Raw genomic sequence first — 25,383 nt, 5'->3', positions numbered from 1 at the left:
AAAATACCCCTCAAGCAATATGTACTAAAGTGAGCATAAAATTAATATATATAAATAGGTAATGGATTTCTGCTGAGCTTACATATTCATACTTTCACTTCTTCACACTTCCACTTCTTCGTAACTCTGAATTACTGCTCACGTCGTTTTACGTTGCACAGTATCGAATCTCACTTATTGGGCCTAACCTAAAACGTAACTTACAAGCAATCAGAATGAACAACAGCCAAAGCAATAATTCGAGAGGTGATACCTCAGGAGTATACTCGTATACTTCTGGTGACGCTACAAGCATCGAATCTATCCCTAATCGTCGATTAGGTCAATTGGGTCGAATCAATTACCGTGAGGCCGACAATACACTTCACGTGTACAACGCCCAGTTGATCGATGATGTTACAGCTAAATGGGTCGCAGTCAACCCCCTCGACCGAGAAAATGCTGACGCAGAAGGTGAAATCGAAGTCAGGTTCAAAATTGCAGAGTATCGTGATACATCGGTTCCTCCAACTAATCAAGAAGAAACATACACCTACCTTTTCACTTATTGCAATCCAGGTTCAACAGATTCTCAAGGTCAAGCTCGTCTAGGTTTAAGACCTCGAAGAACTTACGAATCTATAGTTGCTGATGGTGATAATCCTCGTGATATCACAGGAAGGTTCGATAAATTTATCGCTGAGAGACTTCTTGAATATTCATTCTATGTGGGAGAATCTCTGACAGAGGGGTTCAGACAACAAGGAGAAGATATCCCCTCTTGGGTGTTTTCAGATATTGTATAAACAATTGCTCTATGCTTTTCTTTATCATACATATTGCATGCATACTTTGTGAACTACCCTTTCGTATTGTTTCGCCTTCTGAAATTAGGGTTAATCATCGATTTTTGTAATCGTATTACGTGTTTTGAGACCACTAAGTTAGATCTCAAAGATCTCAGTTGATTGAAGGCTCATCTGTCGGATTACGTAGGCATCAAGAAGCGTTTACAGAATTTTACTTAGACTGGTACTCGTGACCCTCATCGAACTACTTAGATATCCTTATTGTAATATTACACTTATGGTAACAGATAGAAAATCATATAGACTCATATAAACGCATGTGCATACTCGTTATCGGTAACGCAACACATATGATCTATGGATCAAGCTTATGAAATGTCCCATATTTATGAATGGATGCGTGGGAACGAGAAGCCTACCGCCTCCCCTTTCACCCACGCCACTATCGTTTACACCCGTCTTCGTCCATGAAACCTAGGACGATCACGCGATTACCCGATCCCGTCAGCTGCCCTATTCCATGCTCACCTCTGCATCGCCTTCTCAATAATACAAGGTTTTATGGGATAAATAGTGTAACGCTAACATGGGGAGACCCAATGTTCCAAGTGCACGAATACAAATTACGCTCACATTCAAATACATCGCAATAGACACAGTACGCTGCAAGCTTCTTACCATTTGTACTTGCTTCTACTCAACTGTCAAAGAAAGCTACACAAACTTGTAACAACCATGTCTTCAGACTCTGGGAAATCTTTCACCACTGAAAATGGCACTGTCATTACCTTGATCCCTAACGCAGGGGAATCAGACAACGAGGCTGAATCTTGGCACATTGGAGAGATCATATGGATTGAAGAAGATGGAGAAACAATTGAAATAGGGATAAATCGACATGCAAACGCGGGGAACGAGACTACGACATACTCATGTAAAAGAACTCATAGACACTCGAGGGGCTATAACGAGTCAAGTATAGATGGAAGGACTTTTCAAGATTACAGAGCTGGTGATGAAGAAGATAGGATTATAGCTTCTGGGATCGAGAAGATACAAGATATACTTTCTTGAACTAAGGTATCAGAATGAGAAGGTAATTGGAAGTCCTTTGAACTCTATATAGGAGTATGGAAATTATGGCACTTTTACGTATAGTGGAAAACATATTTGCATTTGATTGAACAGTAGCTTTCCTCTTACAGTGTTTTATTCTTGAGGAAGTGTGTGTCAGCCAGGTTATGCATTCTACTTCATTCTACTTCACATTTTGTGTAACATATGCGTATTAGAAGCAGATAATGGATTTGTAATGATAAACCATGTGATCCATACATAAATGTAAGACTCACTTGATATTCTGTCTTAAGGGCTTCGACTATAGACTTCGAAGACCCGCTCCACAGTCTGCAGCGTCATTGATGACGTATCAGTCTAAAGGATGATAAAGGATGATCAATAATTGTACAAACAGAGTAATACAAGTCAACCAAGCGTCATGGAAGACATGATACTTGTACTTGAAGCAACTTGCTGACAAGTCATAAAAAGCATATATTCCAAACCATTCCTGATGTTTTCTCTTCAAGTTGCCATTGCTTTGTAGCATACGACAGCTTCGTCACCGACTCGATCATCAGCTCGAAATATATCTTCCTAGCCCGATCCTTGAATCAAGATATGCCTATCACTGACAAGTTAAAATCCTTCCGTGATGCCGTAAAAAGCGAGTCACATACCTTCCTCGAATCCATTCGCGAGTCCAATCCAGACCATTATTCACGAAAGATGTCCAATCATCCACGAACAGATTGTTCATTATCATCTGAACCAAAGACTACAGTATACGTTGTTGATGATGAGGACTTCGATGGTGAAGTGTTATATAAGTTTGGAACATTCGGTAAATTCGGTCAATACCTGATTGAACCGGTCAGACCGAGTACACACACATTTGAAGTTGATGAATGGGAAAGACAAATTGATGGAAAAAAGACCTATAGATATTATTATGTTAACGAGTTCAAAAGCGATTTCATTGATAAATGTAGGACTTTAGAGGAGCTCAGTCAATCAGAAGATCCACTGGATCGAGCTGTTCATAACTTTATAACTGACTCCAACGAGAACACTGGTGAAGGCTTTTCCGCCACAAAGGACAGCAACACGGCTAAATGTAGAAAAACGAGCGATAAGGACATGGATACAACAAGTGGACCAGTAGATGATGAGGCGCTCGATTACGACAAACTGCTTCACGTGATAGCCATTGGATAAGGAGAAAGAACAATACTAAAATACAATACGAGTACTGCTATATATCGTATGCAGTATATCTATTTTACAAGGCTACGACTGCATGAGCGAGCGTTTATAACAGTAACCACGACGTCACGAGAGAATCCAAAGACATACTCCTGTAACACGCCATATATGAATTTGATCTCTCTCCAACTGTTCAAAGCTGATAATTAAGAAGATGACATTATAGCTACTGGTTTCGCAAAGATACTTCTCTTGCTGTGGCCTTGAAATCGACGAAATCGAAACAATAGTGATCCTCCTGAAGTATCCGGCTTGTGGCGATTTTGACGCTGAACATCTTATCTGCTTTCGATCTTTTTCCTGGGTTATAAGTATTATAGGCTATCTTCACCTGGTATGCGTTCTATGACACGTATTCCCCACTCTTTGTATCACAGAGGTAAGCAGATGAGCTATGATGATAGCATAGACAAGATTACTGCATATTGTAAGATCGATAGAGACTTCCCCTGAATCGCTGGAAGACCCTGTCTTCATTATGATGAGAGTGACGTATCACTTTTGATTGATCATAGGAGGAATTTTCAAAAGGAGCAACTCGACTGAATGGAGGACTTAAGAGGTCTACTTAACTTGGTTCAACATGAGGATAACCTTGGTTGTGATTGGGATACTTAATCACTACTAACACTAGTTTCTGATTTCTGCGTTATTGAACCCTCAACCTCAATCTCTTATCCAGCTCAATCAAAATTCGACCGATCTCTTTCCGACCTCAACCCAACACTAAGTTATTATCTTTCTATTAATATGAGATCCTTCGTTAATTCCTTAAGAAGCTCTGTTTGGTCCTTCACCGGTTCTGATACTGACAGCAACCCTCCCAGAAGAGATCACCCATCATCATACAGACCAAACGACACCGAAGAGGTTACTGATGCAGATGGAGCTGAATATACCAGTACGACACTCGGTACATTCGATCAAGTTATCACTAAAAGACGGGATGACGATATCCAATTTACAGTATATGAATGGAGAGACCATTCAACTAAAGAGCCAACTTACACTTATGCACACCAAGGAAAGGGGATAGGTTTTAATAAAGAGAGTAGAACTCTAAACAAGTTTAAAAAATCGAAAGATCCTTTGGATGAAGCCGTTTATAGATTCGTAGTTGACCTTAACAAGGGAACTGGTCAAGTTCGACCGACTACAGAGGGTGAAACTACGGTTGGAACAGAAGGGGAATAATTGCGCTGCTGAACTTTTGTACTCTGAAGTCTCTCATGATCCGTCTCCATAGCCATTGGCGGGATATTGTAGGTTTTGTACAGCTCTATGGTGAGATCGACCTCGTCACTCTGAAAGCTGTATTGATTGTCGCAGTCCACATGATAGGTTACAGTATACATGTACGCTACGTAAGCTGTGGTGTGGCATGGCGATTTTTTCTGCTATTTTGTGCATCAATTTCGAAACCTTCAGCAAATTGGCCACAAAGGGGTTTAAAAGAGCACAATTTGACATCAAGTCAGATACCTGCTATGTTTCGGCGGACCTGGAAAGATCGAAAGGGAATGTCGCATAACGGTATGATTGAACCTTATCCTTTCGTTCAAATGACAACGTAAGTCCAACCTTTCGCTGTTGTATATCTGCCACGTTTCATATCTTGTTGACCGTCTATGAAACTGCTGAAAGGATGCTGAAAGGATATTTCCACAATTGGACTCGCACAAAAATTATTGGTGAGTGATATCCCTTATCTGGCTCATACGTCGTTTTTGATAGCGAACAACACGAGTTAGGCCTGGTCATGCCTTCTGAACAATTTTCGCATGACGTGCCAATAGTGTATTACAACTGAGACCCAAATTTCCCGTCACTATCTGACAACGATAAGCAAAATCTATTGAAAAGTGCTTTCGTTATTGTGAAGCGGTGTACGAACATCGTCAAAGGGAGAGAGAAGGAAGGAAGAGCCAGAACAATGTAAATTCCGCTTTGGAATTACCTCACACCGATGTATTGTATGTATTTGAATTGCCACATTACCCAGATAACCTTCTTTTGTTACTACTCACAAAACAAACTCCAACTCTCACTTTCAGATTCGACTCGAAAATTGAAGGAACACTATAGCGGTGACGTTGAAACCTGAACAGATGTTGGCGGTCATACCATTCTGGCTTGATAATATAGTATCCTTGATAAAACGGCGCTGAGTTCACAGTCAATGAACAGCTACTGTACATTGTAAGGGAATAATTCGTCACGCCGGAAAAGATGAGCTCATTGATAAGACAGACTTCATCCATTCACAATTCTCCTTTGGGTACATCGGCAAATGGTTCTGTTAAAAAACCAGAAAGGATGAGGTAAAACGGTTGTTGAAAGTGATTTTTAGTCCTTACTTTTCATACGATATCACCTTCAGAGCGGTTTTCCACAATTCCTGCCAAAAAGCCTTGACCTTTGGCAGATATAAAAAGGTCAACATTGTTTTCGCAAAATGTAGACTTCACAACAAGTCAAAGACAACTTTTCAACTTCGATAAATATCCAATAATACCGTTTGGTAAGATGACAGTGGACGTCATACCTTCAATTTACCTCAAGGAGAATGCTCTTGAAATAGCTAGTATGGATCAACACGAGCTTGGCGAATCTGAAACTTGGACAGACGACAGTACAGGTATAACCTATACTTCCAAGATGATTGATAATGTTACCGCTACTTGGAAAGCTGACCCTTCTTCCAGGGTAGATTCAAGATATGCTGATGCTTCAGGAGAAATTACAGTTAATTTTGAGATTAAACAATTCAGTAATCCATTTTTAATAGATCAAGATGATTTCTATAGTTACAAATATACTTTTTTAGGTGCACAAACTGAACAAGGTGATGTACCTTGTGGGGATCTATCACCAAGACGATTTGATGCTATATTATTCAGTACAAATGGTACTAAGTTTGATAAGTTTGTAGCTGAAAGAATTGCCGATTATAGTCAGGATCAAGCAGCATCATACGTAGAAGAATTGTTGTCTCTTCAATCTAATTGAGGAGGTTGACCTCGAGTGAGATTACATACGATCGTCTACACATATATGGTTTGCATATCCAATATGTATAAGATATTGATGGGGCATACAAGCGATCGGGATAACTCGTTTCAATCGGAAATCGTTCAACACCTGTCTAAGGTGGAAATTCGTATATTCATATGAAGGACGTTGAGGAAGCAAGAAAAGCATCTAGCTTATCTTGTAATGTGCGGTCTGGAGCAATCATGGAATTTAACCAGATTTGGAACCAACATTTTGAGCGTATTGACCGACGTAATTTCCAGGTGGGTTGTATTCACCTGTACAAGTATACTGGATCAGCTTGACTCTCAACCCATGTAAGGATGAATTTAGGTATGGAGCTGAACTTACACATGACGTAGAGGGAAGGCTGTTTCAGAAAAGGGATGAATCAAAGTCAGGAAAAGACACGTATTTCTTGGCGTGAATGAGGAGACTTACAGTTCCGCCCATACCACTGAAAATGGTACCGTCTGGACATGAAATGGCTGCACAACCGATTTGGGTGGTGGCTTTCCATACGACCTATAAGGTGTATACGTTAGCTTAAATAAACATTATTGAAATAAGTGGGAAGAGTGAGCTCACTTGAGTAAAATGACTGTAAGTAGGGTTACTTGGGTCGTACTCAGCTATTAAGAAAATGCGAATCAGCTTATCGATACTTTGCTTGATTGATCTGGGCTACGACTCAATTTTATATCCAGAGGATGTAAAAACTTACAAGCTTCAGCAGCCCAACTGTTGAAGGCACTTGCAACATTGTAACCGCCACCTGCACCAGCGGCTCTGCAGAAGCATTTGAAGTACAGTCAGTAGTCGGTTCTGACAAGAAATCATGATGAAAGCCACTTACAAGTTTTCTCCGTATTGACCACCGCTATCAAATTACAGGACATCAGTATCGCGTTACCCATGAGTAAAAGTATGAGATCAATGAAACATATAAACTCACGTATGTGCAAATTTACAAGCAGAAGCCTTGGAAGTGGCGTAATTAGCGAGTTCATCACTCCATGTAACGGCACCAGCACCTGAAATGTATATTGTGTGGTCAGTACAGTAAACATCATGAGGTGAGATGCGAATTATCAAATTTCACATACCGTATTGAGCTCTGAAATCGGTGTGTAATTTGACCATATCTTTGATGTTGACACTAGTGTTAGGAGTACCAACACCTGACCCACCTGCGGCAGCAGTGGAAGTAGCTGCAGATGCAGCTGTGGATGTTTTAGCAGTTGAAGTTGACCTGGTAGCTGATCTAGTTGGTCTAGCAGCTAAGTTGACAGGAGAAGTGGTAGCAGCATCTACTTGAACAGAAGTTTCGACTTCAGTGGGTTCTTCAGCTTCATCTGATGAAGAAGAAGCGGTAGCTGAAGCACTTGGAACAACTTCGACATTAGTTGATGAAGCTGTAACCGAGACTGAGGATGGATCATCAATAATTACTGAGGTGGAGTTATCAGCAACATTGGTTGGAATTACTTCAGATGCTGATAATGATGATGATGGAGCAGAAGGAATAATTGTTTCTTGAGCTGGTAATTGAGTATACCATTGTGTGACTGTTGTAGCGTTATATCCGTGATGATGAGGATGACAATGTGGCAAAGCTGAAACTGAAACTGATGCTAAAGAAGCTAAAGTTGAAAATAAGACAGCTGTTGATAAGTTTAACATTTTGTTTATGTATTTTTAGGTTAAGCTGGAAATGTAGAAGAAAAACCGAAAAGACCAAAAAGTAAATGAATGTGATTGAGTTGAAATGAGAGAGAATGTATATGTATTAGGACGTCAAGCCCTTTGTAGGATAGATGAGTAGTTGTGAAGAGGTGAGAGAAGTGAAGGAAGACTTTTATCGATGAAAAGTGAGGAGAAAATAACGACGGAGAGGAGGAAGTTTAAATGGTTTATATAGTAATCAGATTGAGCAGATATATGAAGATTGGATACTTACAAATTATCCCCTCGATCCCTCATAGAATACCTTCACATTTCTGTTTGTCTAGACTTTACGGTTGCTCAAGTTACTTTCGATTGAGTGCCTTGTCGTTATGGTATTTTCGAAACGATCACAGGTAGCTACCTTAATTGTTCGTAACAAAGTGACAAAAGCAAGTGAAAGTTAAAAATATGACATATGACCATTTATCTATTTATTCCGTATTCTAATTCCAATTTCGTTCCTTGTTCTCCCTTCTTTTAGTTGTTCCTTGTTCGAGGTACTTATTCTGTATCATCTTTTCGTTGTGTAATTCTTCCTTTTAGCTCTTGCATGATTTGTCGCATCGAATTGAGTGTACATACAGTAGTTATGTTATGATCAATGCGTAATTCACTTCAAGTTTCGAAAGTTTGCCGAAATCTTATATGTAATCTTATTGTTGTTTATAAAAAAGGTTAAAAAACACGTCGAAACATGCAAACCATCTTAAAACACGCGAATTGCAATTGCCGAGATCTACCTTGGCTTTAAACCATCCTTTCCCCCTTTAATTTTGGGGCTGTTTTGACCTCGTTTCAGATTTTATGATCATCAATTCTTCACGTTAAATTCTAGACTCTGGGGGTTTTGGAATATAAATTCTCCGACTGATGGTAGCGAGCAATAATAACGATGATGATGGTTTAATCGATTATTTTATCAAAATGCTCAAATCAATCAACTACAGAAGAACATGTTGTACTGATCCCTGGGTAGATCCTAATGATTGACAACAGACCATCACATGATTCGCGGTTAGACAATTATGATACCTTTAAGCATATCTTAAAGACTGGGCGTCTTCACGTTTCATCGTGTATTGTTGTTTGAGGCAATCAAACATCCGTGATTTTCAGTAACGAGGTTCGGCGATGCGAATCAATCTTTAGCATACAAGGGTAAGATACAAGTTACAGGTGTTCTTGGCAGAGGTCCGAAAGGATCCAGTGATGGTGAAACGCAAGATGCTAAATCACCCGAGTACTGCAAGGCGATATATACATATAAACGTACATGCATGTCGATAACAAATAGGACTGCAAGGTTACGCACAGCGCAACTGTATCGAAGGTAGACTGATGTATCATTGTACACCGTCTCAACAAGTAGTTTGAAAGCTGTAAGGATGATGGATGGTTGCCATGAGAACGCCTAAAATACGAAGGGGGATCGATAAAGTCGTCTCTCGATCCTTCCGTTGCCTTCTTAGTATTGTTTACTTTTCACATTGAAGGCGTAACTTCCGACCACATTCCCAGCAGGTTGATATTCACCTGAAAACACCAAATAAATACCAATCAATAATCGGTAATGCCACAGAGATCGTATAGTATGTACTGTCTTCTCTATGAAGGCAACTTACACATCACATACGTTTGGCCCTTTAACACAAATTACTCCAATATTAGTACAGAGATCAAGAAGAAGAAATCATTTTATTGCTAAGAAGTAGGGTCCTACTTACCGACATTCCAGTGTTAACCCCACAATCAATTTTGGCACATCCAATCGTTTCTGTACTTTGCCATACAACCTTCACATTTGCACCAAGTCAATCATTGTTTGTACGTGGATGAGGGAATATGCTGTACATACCTGTGTAAAATGACTGAACGAAGGATTTTCGGGATCATATTGGGCTTCATGATCAAATAGAAGCGATTTAGCATTCCCACACAATGTATGACCAACTAGAATGAGATTTGTCAAATAGTAGACTTACAAGCTTCGTCCATCCACATATCTATTGAGCTGGTTATACTTATAGCGCCCGCCGCTCTACGATAAGACATTTGTCAGGTAATCTCAGTATATATCCTGCGATATAGATGCTTTGCATTGATTGTTTGTCATATCAACTCACAGATTCTCGCCATACGGTCCATTCCTATTTCGTAAACAAGACTTTTAGTTCAATTTTGTGCTACAAGATATGTTTATACACACAATTTTTTATACAGAAATGGTTTAACACTTACGTATGACTCATTGATCCACAAACACTCGCGTGATTTACAGCATAATTAGCTAATTCGTTGACCCACGAGACATTTTTTGCTCCTACTCAAAGATGGAATATGAATTCATAGAACATGCAATCAATACGTTATTTAAGAATTTGAATACACGTAGATTGACTAACCATATTGATTCCTATATTTATTATGACAATCTACAAAGGTTTTTGAATCATCATCTTCAGGTTGATCAGTTACCACCGGAGCAGCTGGGGATGTCGTGGGAGGAGTTGTGTGTTCCCATGTATTAGTCCACTTAGAATGCCATGATGAAGTCGGTATAGCTTGTCCGAGAGACGTAAAAATTGAAGAAGATGAGTAACCTGATACCGTTGAATATGTGAATCCTTCATCCCAATCAGTATCTGCCATTCTCGTAGTACTTGAAGAAGGTAAATTTGAGGTTAATGTAGTTGGTGTATCAATTTGCGAGGATTGTGTTAAAGAAGATCGTGTAGAGGTTGATCGTAATAAGGATGCCTGATGGGTTGAAGTCGGCAACCACGCCGAGGGAATACCGGCAGTGGAAGAAGTATCAATGGGCGGTGTGTACCATTCAGTCACTTCGACATAATTTGTTGAAAATTTAGTTGCTTCAATAGCGTTACTTGTGATGACTGGCGATGTGGTCGAGCCATTTATAGCTGAAGACGAATAATTGTGTGTGCCTGCCATAGATGTCAGGCGCTGTTGCGATTTATCTTGAGTAGAGGTCGAGATCGTCTGTACTGCTAAAGTAGGTTGACCATATCCACCAGATCTAAGTGTACTTGCATCAAGTCCAGCTTGGTCGTCAACAAATGACGCCTCTGTAGGTGAAGGTGTAGGTGCAGTATATATCTGATTTCCTGAGCTCTCTGAAATCTCCTGACCTTCGTTTCCTATTTCACGCCATCCACTCCATTCACCCCAATCACCCCAACCATCCCAATCATCGTGTTTCATCTGACATTCGACTCCAACACAATCTTTATGATGTTTTTCAAAATCGCCTGTCGAATGTTCTTTCTGCACAGGTTTCCATCCGTCTTCTTCTTCATTATCCCGGGAGGCCTGAGACAGTCCATCGTTTTCGTCATCTTCATTCTCCGATGCCCATAAACTCACACCCACATTCGTACCTTCGCTAGGTGAATCACCTCGATCGGTAGACTGGACATCAGTAGTGATAGAAGGTCTACATTTACTTAGACGTTGGGCAGCATGATGCCTTGAAAGTCCTCTAGGCAGAATTCGCGTTGCGGCGGGATGAGCTAGAATAGTGAATATTGATGAGAGTGTCAGGAAAAGTATGAGTGACAAACGCATGATATCCAAATAGGATACTGAATGAAGAGAGCTATATCAAACCAGTTGATATAGATTGACAGAGAGCTATCAAAGATTGTAACTATTGTAAGATCATGAGGTGGAATGGGAATTTTGATTATCCCTCTATGCAAGTGAGCGGGTAGGAAGGGGGAGAGAGTAACGAAGGACTGATTGGTCTTTAATGACACTGAGTACGGGATATCGAGTCGTTGCTATCTGCGAGAGTAGTAAGGACGAAGATAAAGCAAGAGAGAAAATTTGATAACAGACCAAAGAATTGGAATCAGGGATAGGAAGGATACTACTGATTAAACCAGATTACCATTAATTGGTCAATAAAGACCAATCTGGAGATGCTTGATGATCATGAGATAATTCAACTAATGGTCTGGAATTCAATGCTTGGTGATCACCCTGTTATCCTCTAATTGAGTCAATAAAGGTTCATCTGGAAGGAAGGGGTCAGCTAAATGAGAAATGTACCGCCTTTCATCCCGAGCTGTATGTTCATGCCAGCTATCCTTCATAGAGATATCACCAGCAGATTATACATGTGGGTATAAAGGAGGGCTCCTTACGCTCCGACCCATCTATACATTGTAACTTTCTAATAAAGGTATCAGGCTGATCAGCTTCATGATTTCCCAACTCGCATAGATAACGCTTAATATGCAAAAAATACGCCTGATGAACTCACATTCACTGTAGGTTTTGAAACCAATTTCTTAGCTACTAGCGTTATCAAACATTTGTTCACTTTTGCTTGTGGTAAATCAGGTGGTGATACCATTTCTTTGACTGGTGCAATTTAAGTCTTATCAGTGTGTTATTCTCTTTATGTAAATGATCAAATATTGTGATTTGATCACTCACGCGATATACCTTCTGGATTGTCCATAAGTTTCATTATCACTTTTTCCATACGCATCCTCTCGACCTGAAACAGTGAAAACATAATCGTTAAGATTCCTGCTAAAATAGTCTTCTGCATCGACATAAGGATAAAAGAACGGTAACATACAGGTTCAGCACCTCTATACTCAAGCGGTAAAGTTTCTATTATACCTGAAATTTCCAACTAACAATGATACAAAGGTGGATGAAATTAGCGTAACGAGTTTTGTGGTGTTAATCAGGCCAGCAGCAATAGCTTACTTCTCTTTTTTTCCTTGCTGCAGCAGCAGCAGTACCTTTCTTAACTGGAACACTTCCAGAAGGTTTTCTTAATCCAGTTGCAGGTCTAGGTTTAGTCACTGGTGCAGGAGCATGATCATCTTCAGTATATGAATATGCAGTTGCATATGTCATATCTGCTGGATTGGCTGATGAGGAAGTTCGAGATGATGCACTTATCGGTGTAGGTGGTTGAGCTGTTGAAGTTGATGCGATAGGTACAGGATCTTGGACTGGAAGTGGATGACATCGTCAGTACATGCTTGACTTGGTATGCCTCTGGATTTTCGCGGACGACTATGATCAAACCATTATAGCACTCACTATTCAATTCTTCCAATCTAGAAAAACTCTGTTCGTTAGGTGCCTAAAAGAATGATACTATCAACCTTTTCCTTGAACAACATATATATATGTATAAAGTAAATCGATCCATTGATAATATATGACGAGCGGTTATATGGGAATCCAACAACTTACCTGTGGCCACTCTACACAAAAAGCGTTCATCTTCAACGCGTATAAATACCCAGCAAAAGCTTCATTAAAAGTACCCAAAGCGTCATGTAAAGCAGTCATCTGCTGTATATTCGAAGATAAGGTAGCTACTTCATCAGACAGATCTACCATTGCTCCTGTTAAATGGTCTAAACCAGATGCTGAAGATGTGTTTCGGTCTGTTGATCTAGCTAAAGATGATAATGAACCTGTTGATATTCGTCTTAAAGGATGTGGAGGAGGCATTTTGAGTGTTGGATGCTGTTCGTTTTAGTTCGAACGATAGTTTTAACAATAATTATGAACCGTATCACCCGTTATAATTTGCTGTTTGACATCTTTGCATCTATCTACATTTGTTATTGTTGTTGTCATTATTATTGTCAAATTGAACATGACTGTCATTCGACGCGACTAGCTTTTAGGGTAATGCCATACGACGCGTGGATACCATGCTTACTTGAAGTAGAGTGCCACAAGTGAATATTCCGAATCGGAACTTTCCGGAAATAGAGGTACGGTGTGTTATGATAGGTGATTATTATGAGTGGTTGAGATGGAATATGGGATGGGATGGGATCAAATGTTGAAATAATGAAATATGGAATCGACGAATCAACGATGTTCCGATTAATAGGGTAGAGTGTAGAGTGTATCCAATACAACCACAACTATAGACCGTTGGCTTTAAACAAAAAACCTTTAATTCTAATACTCTCCTCCTTATATCATCATCATCACTAATCCTTAATACCATCATCATTCAAAATGGCTTCATTAGCCCGAGTCAACTTACTCCCAACCTCTAGAACACTCGCTTCAGGTGTACCACTTGCACCAAGAATCAACCACGCCATCCCAACAGGTTTAGGAGGTGGTCATCATCATGGTGCAACAGGTGCTAGATCAGATGTACCTCAATCATTCGCTTTCAAATCTACCGTTAGAGGACATGTAGGAAGAACCAATGGTGAGTATGGGAGTTTTGAATGAAAAGGTATTATAAGGATCGTGGATATATATGGGATAAATCGAGGTTTTTGGAGTTATGTTAAAAAAATCGATCGAACGAGAACATATTGTGTAAATGTGATATGAAGGTTGACTGAGAGCAACAAATGAGAGAGCTTGTAAATGGAAGAATGATTCTGTTGATTGGAAGACGACGAATGTCGACTAATACAAGTAAATTCTTTAAATGAAATAGCTTTACCAACTTCATCATCAACTCAACAAAGATTTTTTTCATCTACACCAACTAAATCTGATTCACATCCAATGGCAGCAGCTACAGGTGTACATAGACAATCAGCAACAGGTGTGCCAGATTTTTCACCTTATAAAGCTAAAAATGCTGGATTAAATAGAACAATTTCATATTTCATGGTTGGTGGTTTAGGTGTTTTAGGTGCATCAGGTATTAAATCAACTGTATCAGATATTTTATCAAATATGGCTGCTTCAGCAGATGTTTTGGCTTTGGCTAAAATCGAAGTTGAAATGGGTGCTATCCCAGAAGGTGAGTTTAATGATACTTTCTTTTTTCAGCGATCAAGCGGCCACAATCAATGAGGTCTTAGGGCTTCAGAATTGTACAAAGAAGATGATCAGAGTATATCTTCCCGCAAAATCGGATATATTCAGATTAACGTAGACATACTCAAGCTAGAGAAAGGAATGGGATATCTCAATTTGGAGTGGATATACGCAATCGAACTTCACCAGCTTTCAACAATGCTGACTTTACTTTATGATCTTATAGGTAAAAACCTTATCGTCAAATGGCGAGGAAAACCAGTATTCATTAGACACAGAACTCCAGATGAAATTGATGAAGCCAACGCTGTTGACGTTAAATCTTTACGAGACCCAGAGAAGGATGATGATCGAGTACAAAGACCTGAATGGTGGGTTTTGCGTTCACTTCAATCACTTCATAACAAAACGTCTTAATAATCATCCCATATCCATCCTACTATATTACTTACATTAATTAACGATCGCTAATCATCATTTTCCCCCTCTCCAGGCTCGTTATGTTAGGTGTATGTACACATTTAGGTTGTGTACCAATTGGTGAAGCAGGTGATTACGGAGGATGGTTCTGTCCATGTCACGGTTCTCATTATGATATTTCAGGTAGAATCAGACGAGGTCCCGCACCATTAAACCTTGAAATTCCTGAATACGCTTTCAATGATGATGATGAAAAAATCGTCATTGGTTAAAAACAAAAAGTCTACATAAATATACGTATATAGATGGATTTTTTATATAGTCATTAACTAGGGAAAAGGTATCTCAGATTTCTCTCTATATATGCAACGCATTGTTTCTGGATATATATCTTAAATTCTAGTTCACAGCTTGTCCCCGTGACCATTACTGACTCGACGATCGTTTATGGCCCTACTTCCTCATCGTCTGCGATCGATCAATACCTTCAAAGTCAGAGTGGAACGCATTTTACATCTGATATTCACTCACTCCGCGGCTCAATTGTTAGCACTATGAGTCTGGTCTTGAGGCTTTTGATCGGTTCACTTTGACAAAGCAGTCAGTCAAAGGACGATACACAGGACTGTATGTAAGGCAGATTTGAGAAAATACAACCAAATCTAAACTTGTCTATTCTGACTAGCTTGCTGCCCTGGACATTAAAACTTGATTTTGACACACTATTCCCAGCAATCCCAAAAATCGCCAAGAGAATCGACTTATTGTTTCAACTTCGTCAACATCTCTCTTATGAAGTCAGTGATGATCATGGATGTCATGAAATAAAAGGCTCTCGGTTGGATTCAACATATTCTATACCTTCATCGATGCAGATGCCATGATGTGATCATAGCCTCGCAAGAGGGCAAAATAGTAAATGCAAAATTGGTGTGTTGTATTCATGCTTCATCATCATTATGCTATATAGAGATACCTCTTTACCATATATCCCATTCCATCTGCTCGATCCCAAGACAGCTTAGAGCCGTACTCGTAGCTGTCTGATATCCATAGCCCTGCCCCTTGACAATCAAGGAATTGCTAGAAGTGTGATATGAATATTCTAGCTAAATTCCTTCCAATTGTCCTTTTCTTCGATCCGATAAATTTGGATACCCCTTTTCGTACCAAGTATATGATATGACTATGCTTTTAGAACAATACCTCTACCAGATTTATCTAATTGATCTTTTTGACTCAGAACTCTTTCAATCAATCTTGGATCTTTCAATTGTGGGATATAATGTGGTAATATCATTGAATGGAAAGCTCTTTGTGCGGCAGGTGAACCGAATTCTGTAAATATTCCACCTAATATTGATTCTACTGCCATACCTAATATTTTCAAATCACCAGATTCTCGGGATGTCTAAATGTCAAAGGATTGTGTTAAATTAGTAATGTTGTATCATTTTTCCAAGAGGGATGAACAGAATGATTACCATTCTGGAATTTATCCAATATCTTAAGGGTATCGCAAGCATAGTAGATGAATCAAAAAAATCAATAACTTACCTCGTTTCTATCCCATCTAACAACATCCGCTAAACCCCAATTTGAAGCAACCAATCTACCTAAATTTCTCGTATCTCTCAAATTATCTAATCTATCTTCCAAAGATTTACCTTTTAAAAAATCTATTGCATCTAATTTGAAATCTTTACTATTCAAATATGAATCATGTATAAACAATGTAAAAAAAGTTGATAATGATCTTCTACCTATAAATGATAATCTTGAATTATGTGATTCATTTCCAACTTCGCTTTCATCGTTGGACGAAAAATGACGTATATTATGTGAATATCTAAATGATTTATGTGTTAATATTTGTAATGATAATTCTTCTGAAAATTGTTTATCCCCTTCCAAACCCAATAAATTACTTAAAAATATTTGTGCTTCACGACCAGTCAATTTTCGTTCCGGTTTTCTTGTATATCTTTGATTAGATCTTGAATTTGAGAAAGATGGTCTGGATGATGATGAAGAAGATGGTATTGTTGATGAAGATGCTGCTGATGAGGAAGATGAAGGGAAAGTGCTTGTTTGATAGGAAGATTGATTGGAGGATTCTGCTAATGCCGCTGCAGCTGAATAAGGTCTGATAGCTATTTTCACCATGTACAACATTTAGTCAGTTTCGTTCTACTTAAGTCTCTCAACGAACAGTAGTTGAAAGATCTTCCGTGAAAAAAACTTACTTTTGGGAAGAGCTACTAATCTTTTAGCTTTGGGTATTCTATTACTGACATTCCCACTTGATATAACAGGGTTGACTAATTGTCTGGCTGATCGCACGACCGAAGATGATGAAGAAGCTAAAGCCATCTTTTTAGGTATTCGAGAATGTCGATTTTATCGGTTGTAATATGTTCTTCCTTGTTTTGAGGGTGATTATACACTGAATGACCACTTGATATCGTATGTGCGTGTACTAAGCAGTCAATGTCAAATCTGATCTGGTTAGCTCTTGGATAGGTACAACAGCATATAACATAATAATAACATGTAGTTAGTTGTAAATCTCAAAAGTTCAGAAATCTCAAAAGTCTCGCGAATAAGCTTGACCTCGGTAGCAGCTCGGAGTTTTATAACGGAATTATAACTTTGAGGCGAATTGTTTATACCTCGCTACGGTGAGACCGTTCTGTCGAGGAGGAATGCATAAATTAAAGGTAGAATGTTTCATGCTATGCTTCATTTTAACATCGACAACGAGCATTTTACAGCCCATCTTTCATTTATGGGTTTGAGCTGCAATAAGATCAATCCAATCGATGATGATGAACAGTAATGCTTCAAGCCTTCTTTACTTTTAGTGGCAGGGAAGAGCATATTCTACTCTAAAACCGAATGTGCAAATCGTGTGAAATGCGATCCCAAAGCAGGTCCATATATTACCTTGATGATAATTCGAACCTTTGGCAGATTGAGAATGAATACATACACGCCAACAAAGGAAATGAAGTGAAATGAGATATATGAATAATGTCAAAATAGAAGACTAATGAGGGCAACTTTCTATCCACCACGCTAGATCACAATTGAAGCATGATCAATCTATACTAAATTCCGATCTATCTTTCTGCTCATACACACAAATTGATCTAGTATTTGATATCTGCTGGACTTTCAAGTTTCTTGACTTCTTCAGTTACTTCTTCTAAACTTGATTTGAGTTCAGCAAGATCTTCTGCTGATGGACCTTTGGTAGCTGATCCATCTTTTGGTGTTGGTCGTTTGGCTGGCGAAGAGCTGAAATTTGTAAATCATATTAGTATATCATTCCATATATATCAAGTGTAGTTGATTGTTCAAATTGGAAATTCAATTTACCTAATAAGTACACACGATGTAGCTCGTTTTGTTCCAGCGGCTTGACCGAGTTCTTCCCTGTTTTTATAATAGCATGATTAGCTTTTGTAGCTCTTTGTTTTGTGAATACAGATGAAATCAGGTATATATGATTATATGTTACAATATAACAGGTATTGGAAGTTAAGAAATATCAATCGAATCTGTATTTTATAACTTACTTGCTTAAAACCCAAACGTATTCGACACCAACAGCTTCTTCAGCTAATAAAGGTAAATGTGAAATTACATCTACAGGTGTAATATTTGAAGCTAATAATAATAAACCTTTTTCACCTTTTCTTATTGCTTTTACAACTTCTTTTACACCTCTTTTCAATTGTCTTGCTTTTGATGCTTTTTTAGTTACTTTAAATAATTTTTTAGATAATTTTTTAGGTGCTAATGGTGAAGCGATTGGTGAAATTGCATCTAAAGGTACGGTGAACTCTCCCTTCAAGTTAAAGTAATCAAATACAATAATTCAGCTCTTTCCAGATCTTTCTTTACGTTGTACTTCCAACATTTGGCTAGGCGATAATTGTAAAGATAAATTCATTGAATGCCCTCGCTTACCTTTTTATCATCCTCCTCTGCTTCTCCAGCAGCTAAACTCTTTCTTTTCTCTTTCTTTTCTTTCTTTTGTTTCTTTAATGATTTATCACCATCAACTTCCATAGCTACAGCTTCAGCACTTGCTGTACCTTCTGTAGGTGGTATAGCAGCTAATTCAGCTGCATCAGATTTTCTTTTTTTATCTTTCTTTTCTTTCTTTGGTGTTGATTCTGGAGCCATCTTGTATGTTTTTCTGTCCGGTTTTCTTGTTAAACTTTATGAAGATTGATTGATTTACAAAATAACTTTGATCTTAGTAGATTTCACTCTTACTCCTGTCAATAGAAGATTAAACCCAAAATATAATTCTCGCTGACTGAAAAAAGTGAAATTCGAAGAATTGTGACGGAATCAATTATCGCTTGCACGTGGTAAACGAGTGGAGGGGAAGCAACTAAAGCTAATACGTAATCTTTTCCACCATAGCTTATCTCGGTTAAATGGGCTTAAGCGTCATCACATAGTTAGACGACCTCCAGAATCCCTCAGTTTATAGATAAATACATATGGGTTAGCTCTTATCTTCACGTTTGTTCAATCTTACTTCCTCTTCAACGTATACAACCACAACCACAATAGTGTCATTAATGATGGTAGACATCAACATCCAGACCACTATCTCACCCTACACTCAAGAACCAGTCTGTACTCGACCATTATTATCAGAATCAGAGCTCGACAACGTTATCTCTCAAAGTGTCAAAGCGCATAAAAGTTGGAAAAAATTGCCTTTGGATGAAAAGGTAGCAATAGCAAGAAAATGGCTTGTAAGCTATACTGGTATTGATATCCGTGCTATAGCTTACACTAACCTACATGCTTGAACAGACTGAATTCGAGAACATCGGGGATGTAGCTGCTGAAGATCTTTCTGTACAAATGGGAAGGTGAGCTGTAAAATATGACATTTCTATCAAAGGAGCCAAGCTGACGATATTTACTACGGGTAGACCAATCTCTCAATGTAAAGGAGAAATCAATGGAGCTCTCTGGAGAGCAAGACATATGGTAGAGATTGCCGCTGAAGCCCTTGCCCCAATCTCCGTGTCAGAACCTGAAATAGAAGGTATGGAAAGGTGGATCACAAAACCACCTTTGGGTGTCGTAGCGTGAGTTGCACAAATTTCGATGTCACTTACCGCTTTACCGCTAACATCTATGCTTTTGCACTTTCTTAGAGTTCTTTCACCATGGAATTACCCTCATTTGTGTTTAGTCAATGCAGTTGTAGCAGCGATATTATCAGGAAATGCAGTAATAATCAAACCTGCACCTCAAACACCTTCTCCAGCTGAAAGATGGGTATCAACTTGGCAATCAGCTGGATTACCTAACAATGTAATTCAAGTAGTCCATTTGACTCAAGAAAGAACTTTATCACAATTATGCCAAGATCAAAGAATCGATTTCATCTCTTTCACAGGTAGTGTACCAGGTGGAAGAGCTGTTCAACTAGCTGCAAGTCAAGGTAAAGGATTCAAAGGTATCTGTTTGGAACTTGGTGGTAATGATCCTGCATATGTCAGAGAGGATGTAGATATTAAGTGGACTGCTGAGCAAGTTGTTGATGGTGAGTTCAACTCTCTCGATCAATGGAATTTAACGGTCACAAGCTGACGACGAATATATAGGTGTCATGTTCAATTCTGGTCAATCGTGTAAGTCTGCCTTGAGAATATATGCTTCTTCTTATTTCTTCTGTTACTGATAATCCCCCATTATAGGTTGTTCGATTGAAAGAATATACGTACATTCCGCAATTTATGACGAGTTCGTCAAGGCATTTGTAGAAGTAGCTAAAGAATATAAACTCGGTGATCCATCTGATCCTAAAACAACTATCGGTCCTGTAGTCAGTGTAGCTAGTGCAGCTAGAATTCGAAAACAAGTCAAAGATGCTGGTGAGTTCGTCCACGACCTATATCGCAGCGATTGACGCTGAATTTCTCATTCATAACAGTTGATGCTGGAGCGCAAATCGTCCTGGACGAATCACATTTCCCCGAAGCAAAAGAAGGCACAACTCTTGTAGGACCAACAGTATTGACCAACGTGAACCATAGTGGGTTATCGGCTGACAAGTTTTGGATTGTGAAACGGTAACTGAATCTTGATATAGGTATGGAGATTATGAATGAGGAGACTTTCGGACCTGTAGTAGGTATAATGAAGGTAGAAAACGATGAAGAGGCTTTGCAATTGATGAACGATTCAATTTATGGATTGGTGAGCATATAGATTCCGTGACACGCCTCATCACTGCCTGCTACCTAATACGACTAAGATTTGCTGACTATATTTAATTCACTTGCTCAGACCGCATCTATTTGGACAAATCCTACCGATCCTCAATCACATGCTGCAGCCCACCACATCGGTGGAGAATTGGAATGCGGTACAGTGTACTTGAATAAATGCGATGCTCTCGATCCATCTTTACCATGGCACGGATGGAAGAACTCAGGTCAAGGTGTATCTTTATCTCATTTAGTATATGATGCTGTCACTCACAAGAAGAGCGTAATGAAGAGAATGGAAATCAAAGGTGTATATGAAAAGAAGGCATAGAAGGATAAACCATAAACCCATTGGCCTACATGCATTTTGTCACATGGAGGTATCGGACTCGCACGCTAGAGTCGATATTCAAGCTTCATGATAAAAATACACTAGTGAGGGGATGGCGTGTTTGACTGGGTGTGTGCTGACCTCGCTTAGTGAGTTTGAAAGGATATTTATGGAAAAAGGAATGTGTTGTTAAACGATTTACTGATATGACTATATTTCAGCTGATTCTGCTATGCCTTATATTATTAGCATTCAGCTGTACAAGCCGGCTGTCTTGGTTTGATCGTGATCAAGCACTTCATGATGCTAACAATTTAGTTATGGAAAACTTATGTCATTTAGCTAAACATGTAGCAAAGACCCATTTCTTGGATCCTTCCTTTATTCAATTGTCATATCGGGTCTTTCTCCTTCCTTTCATCATCCTCTTCTTCCTTAGTCTATGCTATCCGGAATACGCCAAGTGATTCGACGTCTTATAACGTAGTCAAAACGACTCTTCATGCGATTTATCGATATTGATATAACTGATTTATCCTTACTGACACTTGGTACTGATAATCCGGTTTAGCTCACAAGCCTGGCGCTTTATACAGCAAAACAGTATATATCTCGAAGAAGTACATGAGTCAAATCATGGCACCCATAACACCATCATCTTTGCCTAGGTTAGAGACTCAACCTGTACCACCAACCCCTCTAACAGGTGAAAATCAAGTTATATCTGCACCGGCTAATCAAACCAGATTTGGAGGTCAGGATCAAGAGTCTGATGCACATGATGGAATCCCACGTATTCAGACCAATATCAACTCTCAAAAGTCCATTGACGATCCATTTCGATATGACCGCAATTCAGCTTCACCCTCACCCTCTCAGCTAAACTATCAGAATATGACGGGATATGCATCATTATCACCACAATCACCATCACCTAGATCAGTCTTACTATCACCTTTAAAGACTTCACCTACTTCTAGACCTTTATCACCCGATTTGCCTACACCAGATGCTTTATATTTATTTAGTAATTTTAGTAGTTATATGAGATCACCAAATGAAGGTTCTCAAGGATTAAATGCAGATGATTTTAAAGATACAATTAGATTATTGGAACATGCTAGAGTAAGTTGGCGTTGATTCATCACCACTTCATACCGTATGCTCATGTGATGGGTTGATTATTTGAATAGTGGTTATCAAGTCAACCGAATTTAAATGTAAATGTTTTACACCTGAAATATAGATTTCAAGGTCAATCATCAACTTTTAGATCGCCATATCAAATTGGTGATTATCAATTGCCATCGAATAGTAAAGAAGCTCAGACTATAAATGGTGCTGAGGATAACCACAATACAGAAGGAGGAGAACGAAAAGGAAGTGGAGGAGGTAGAATCAGAAATCCTGTTCCACAACCTTTCTCTGTTTTACATGATCCTGTGGTTAAGATTGATTATAGTGAGTTCAATTACCAATTGTGGGCTATCAGATGAGATTGCTTCATTCACTCAATTAACCAATACGGTCGTCCAATTATCATTTTCAGTGGAAAATGGTGTATTTGACCCATTACCTTCACAAGCTATTTTCAGTCATATAGCAAAAGTATGTCAACCTCCTCCGAGAATTATCGTTATTTCTTATGTTCATTCACGAGTGATTGAGTGAGTTGGAAAATCTGTGTCCTGGCCAAAGTCCAGGATTGTTTATACAGTTCACATGTCATTGCTGACTTACTATTCCTTTTCGCGATCCACAGAAATCACTTATCTTCTTTAGCGACATGGGCTATAACCTCATCGCCACCCACATATATATTTTCACCTATTGAAACTAGATTAAGAGAACCTCAACCACTACATCTAGCTTTAGGTAATTCAGTACCTATATCAATGTACGCTTGGCCAAATGAATTATATTCAAATCCAAATTCTCTAAGTTCACCTGTACCCGTTCCCTTTTCTGAATATGATAGTAATAATCATGATAGACATTCATCACCATCAAATTCATTAAATCACCTAAATTATTCTGATCAAAGACCGAAATTCAATTTAAACCCATTTTCACCTAAACAACCTTTCACACCTGCACCAAACCAAATATTCGATTTCAACAACAATAATAAACCATCTTTTTCACCACCACCACCACCATCAACCAAACATAAGCTGAAGAATGTGAAAGAGAAAGGAAAACAATCGTTTAAAGGAAAATTCAACTTTCACAGAAGAGGAAGTAGTGTTTCATTTGGTGGTATAACAAGTGAAGAAGATGATGTCAATTCACCCATTTTGTTAACTAGAAGACCTAGTATTCCATCAGTGGATATGCAGCAAGATCTCATCAATCATAAACACCTCGGTGGTGAACAACAAAGGAGATCAGAAAAAAATGGAGATAAAGCCAGAAACAGATATTCTAATGATCCTATAGCTTCATTAACTGTCATATCATCTTCTTCTCCATCTACCACATTTGAACCCTTGCTATCACAGAATTTGGATAAATTGAATCTCAATCAGCGCGATATAGGACATAGAAAAACATCTTCGATGAACTCGATCTCAAGTTTATCTCCATTACAACATCCATCTTCGTCACATTCAGCAGCATTTCCACCGCCGGTCGACAGAATACCTTTATGGCATTTAGCACCTGGAGTAGGGATCTTACATGGAAGTACCTCGAATTCAATTGGAATCAAATTGAGCGATTTCAGTGCTATAAATTTGATCAATGAGCAAACAGGTAAATTCGATTCAAATGAAGCTAAGAAGGAGATATCAAAAGATAAAATTGAAAATTTAGGTATTGAGTTGGAATCTATAAAACTGAAATCTAAAACAAAAACAAAATCTCAATCCAATTCTCATAATCCTTCCCCAATTGATGATAATATATCCCCAATAAAGGGCGACAATCCTTCAGGTGATGTTAACGATAATCAATTTAGTCTTAATCCACTCAACATATCAAGACCATCAAGTACAAACCCCGCAGCCACACAAGCCAATCCAGTAGGTATATCAAAAGCTTCAACCACAATTCAACACCAACATATTGGTAGTTCATACGATTGCAATATGAAATTAACTCATCTGACTCCACCTGAACCAAGACACAATAGTTTAACAGTCAACAAATATAACGTTGCGAGTCAAAGCTGGCCTGCACCTGTTAGTAGAGTACCAGGATGGAGAAAAGGTAGAAAAGAATTGATGGAAGATACATTGGAAGAACTGGGATTGGGAGTAGAGCAGATGTCAGAAATTGGCTTGAAAGACGACACAAGTCTCGCGATCGATATCAGCGAGATAACAAGAAAGGCAGAACAACTGGCTTTTGATCGAAATGAAAACAAAAATGGACCTGGTTATATTGAAAATGCTGATGCGGAAGTTGTAAGAGATTTGTCAGACTTTTTAATTGCCTAAATTACCATGTGGGGTGTGTCGTAGAAACCCAATCCAGGACATCGTTGAAGATCTAATATGCATTATCCAAAACTGTGAATCGTCTACAAGTACCTAGATTATGAAATTGATTTCTGGCTATATCGCCTTGGATATATATAGAGGTGAAAATGACGAAGTAATGACTATGTACGAGAAATGATGTATTTTCACCATTCACAGATTCGGTTGTCCTTGTTCTCTTTCCAAATTTTCAAGCCGTGCTATTTGACTATGTGAAATGAAAGAATGAC

At 38.7% G+C, this 25,383-nt stretch overlaps 13 protein-coding genes across 13 annotated transcripts; 8 read left to right on the top strand and 5 right to left on the bottom strand.

Annotated features, from left to right (window-relative positions):
• Positions 1-215: 215 nt before the first annotated feature.
• On the top strand, positions 216-785 carry L201_007923 (uncharacterized protein; the record flags this gene model as incomplete). The annotated part of the gene is made up of 1 exon (XM_066223625.1): positions 216-785. The coding sequence occupies one exon, from the start codon at positions 216-218 to the stop codon at positions 783-785; it is 570 nt and encodes a 189-aa protein (XP_066079722.1).
• A 738-nt stretch (positions 786-1,523) lies between these two features.
• L201_007922 (uncharacterized protein) lies at positions 1,524-1,862 on the top strand (the record flags this gene model as incomplete). Its single annotated transcript, XM_066223624.1, has 1 exon — positions 1,524-1,862. One exon carries the CDS (start codon positions 1,524-1,526, stop codon positions 1,860-1,862), a length of 339 nt encoding a protein of 112 aa, XP_066079721.1.
• A 714-nt stretch (positions 1,863-2,576) lies between these two features.
• Positions 2,577-3,065, top strand: L201_007921 (uncharacterized protein; the record flags this gene model as incomplete). Its single annotated transcript, XM_066223623.1, has 1 exon — positions 2,577-3,065. The coding sequence occupies one exon, from the start codon at positions 2,577-2,579 to the stop codon at positions 3,063-3,065; it is 489 nt and encodes a 162-aa protein (XP_066079720.1).
• Positions 3,066-3,863: 798 nt separating this feature from the next.
• L201_007920 (uncharacterized protein) lies at positions 3,864-4,307 on the top strand (the record flags this gene model as incomplete). The annotated part of the gene is made up of 1 exon (XM_066223622.1): positions 3,864-4,307. One exon carries the CDS (start codon positions 3,864-3,866, stop codon positions 4,305-4,307), a length of 444 nt encoding a protein of 147 aa, XP_066079719.1.
• A 1,332-nt stretch (positions 4,308-5,639) lies between these two features.
• L201_007919 (uncharacterized protein) lies at positions 5,640-6,122 on the top strand (the record flags this gene model as incomplete). Its single annotated transcript, XM_066223621.1, has 1 exon — positions 5,640-6,122. The coding sequence occupies one exon, from the start codon at positions 5,640-5,642 to the stop codon at positions 6,120-6,122; it is 483 nt and encodes a 160-aa protein (XP_066079718.1).
• A 234-nt stretch (positions 6,123-6,356) lies between these two features.
• On the bottom strand, positions 6,357-7,829 carry L201_007918 (uncharacterized protein; the record flags this gene model as incomplete). The annotated part of the gene is made up of 8 exons (XM_066223620.1): positions 6,357-6,424; positions 6,498-6,516; positions 6,588-6,671; positions 6,735-6,778; positions 6,871-6,935; positions 7,003-7,026; positions 7,102-7,180; positions 7,253-7,829. 8 exons carry the CDS (start codon positions 7,827-7,829, stop codon positions 6,357-6,359), a joined length of 960 nt encoding a protein of 319 aa, XP_066079717.1.
• Positions 7,830-9,339: 1,510 nt separating this feature from the next.
• Positions 9,340-11,459, bottom strand: L201_007917 (uncharacterized protein; the record flags this gene model as incomplete). Its single annotated transcript, XM_066223619.1, has 8 exons — positions 9,340-9,407; positions 9,497-9,515; positions 9,599-9,667; positions 9,730-9,773; positions 9,857-9,912; positions 9,998-10,021; positions 10,113-10,194; positions 10,277-11,459. 8 exons carry the CDS (start codon positions 11,457-11,459, stop codon positions 9,340-9,342), a joined length of 1,545 nt encoding a protein of 514 aa, XP_066079716.1.
• A 327-nt stretch (positions 11,460-11,786) lies between these two features.
• L201_007916 (uncharacterized protein) lies at positions 11,787-13,379 on the bottom strand (the record flags this gene model as incomplete). Its single annotated transcript, XM_066223618.1, has 8 exons — positions 11,787-11,850; positions 12,041-12,069; positions 12,160-12,260; positions 12,336-12,399; positions 12,484-12,540; positions 12,618-12,868; positions 12,960-13,002; positions 13,116-13,379. The coding sequence occupies 8 exons, from the start codon at positions 13,377-13,379 to the stop codon at positions 11,787-11,789; spliced, it is 873 nt and encodes a 290-aa protein (XP_066079715.1).
• Positions 13,380-13,901: 522 nt separating this feature from the next.
• L201_007915 (cytochrome b-c1 complex subunit Rieske, mitochondrial) lies at positions 13,902-15,361 on the top strand (the record flags this gene model as incomplete). The annotated part of the gene is made up of 4 exons (XM_066223617.1): positions 13,902-14,103; positions 14,341-14,652; positions 14,896-15,040; positions 15,163-15,361. The coding sequence occupies 4 exons, from the start codon at positions 13,902-13,904 to the stop codon at positions 15,359-15,361; spliced, it is 858 nt and encodes a 285-aa protein (XP_066079714.1).
• Positions 15,362-16,275: 914 nt separating this feature from the next.
• L201_007914 (uncharacterized protein) lies at positions 16,276-17,462 on the bottom strand (the record flags this gene model as incomplete). The annotated part of the gene is made up of 3 exons (XM_066223616.1): positions 16,276-16,500; positions 16,647-17,242; positions 17,336-17,462. The coding sequence occupies 3 exons, from the start codon at positions 17,460-17,462 to the stop codon at positions 16,276-16,278; spliced, it is 948 nt and encodes a 315-aa protein (XP_066079713.1).
• Positions 17,463-18,241: 779 nt separating this feature from the next.
• L201_007913 (uncharacterized protein) lies at positions 18,242-19,283 on the bottom strand (the record flags this gene model as incomplete). The annotated part of the gene is made up of 4 exons (XM_066223615.1): positions 18,242-18,389; positions 18,471-18,527; positions 18,671-18,942; positions 19,065-19,283. The coding sequence occupies 4 exons, from the start codon at positions 19,281-19,283 to the stop codon at positions 18,242-18,244; spliced, it is 696 nt and encodes a 231-aa protein (XP_066079712.1).
• A 410-nt stretch (positions 19,284-19,693) lies between these two features.
• L201_007912 (uncharacterized protein) lies at positions 19,694-21,671 on the top strand (the record flags this gene model as incomplete). Its single annotated transcript, XM_066223614.1, has 9 exons — positions 19,694-19,870; positions 19,932-19,990; positions 20,054-20,212; positions 20,282-20,673; positions 20,735-20,761; positions 20,828-21,004; positions 21,064-21,165; positions 21,223-21,329; positions 21,420-21,671. The coding sequence occupies 9 exons, from the start codon at positions 19,694-19,696 to the stop codon at positions 21,669-21,671; spliced, it is 1,452 nt and encodes a 483-aa protein (XP_066079711.1).
• A 636-nt stretch (positions 21,672-22,307) lies between these two features.
• Positions 22,308-25,111, top strand: L201_007911 (uncharacterized protein; the record flags this gene model as incomplete). Its single annotated transcript, XM_066223613.1, has 4 exons — positions 22,308-22,796; positions 22,865-23,132; positions 23,221-23,338; positions 23,434-25,111. 4 exons carry the CDS (start codon positions 22,308-22,310, stop codon positions 25,109-25,111), a joined length of 2,553 nt encoding a protein of 850 aa, XP_066079710.1.
• Positions 25,112-25,383: the final 272 nt, after the last annotated feature.

Source organism: Kwoniella dendrophila, chromosome 11 (genome assembly GCF_036810415.1).
Source record: "Kwoniella dendrophila CBS 6074 chromosome 11, complete sequence".
In the NCBI taxonomy this organism is placed as follows: domain Eukaryota; kingdom Fungi; phylum Basidiomycota; class Tremellomycetes; order Tremellales; family Cryptococcaceae; genus Kwoniella; species Kwoniella dendrophila.
The sequence above is the reverse complement of the archived record's forward strand: the minus strand, read 5'-3'. Positions and strand labels throughout refer to the sequence as shown.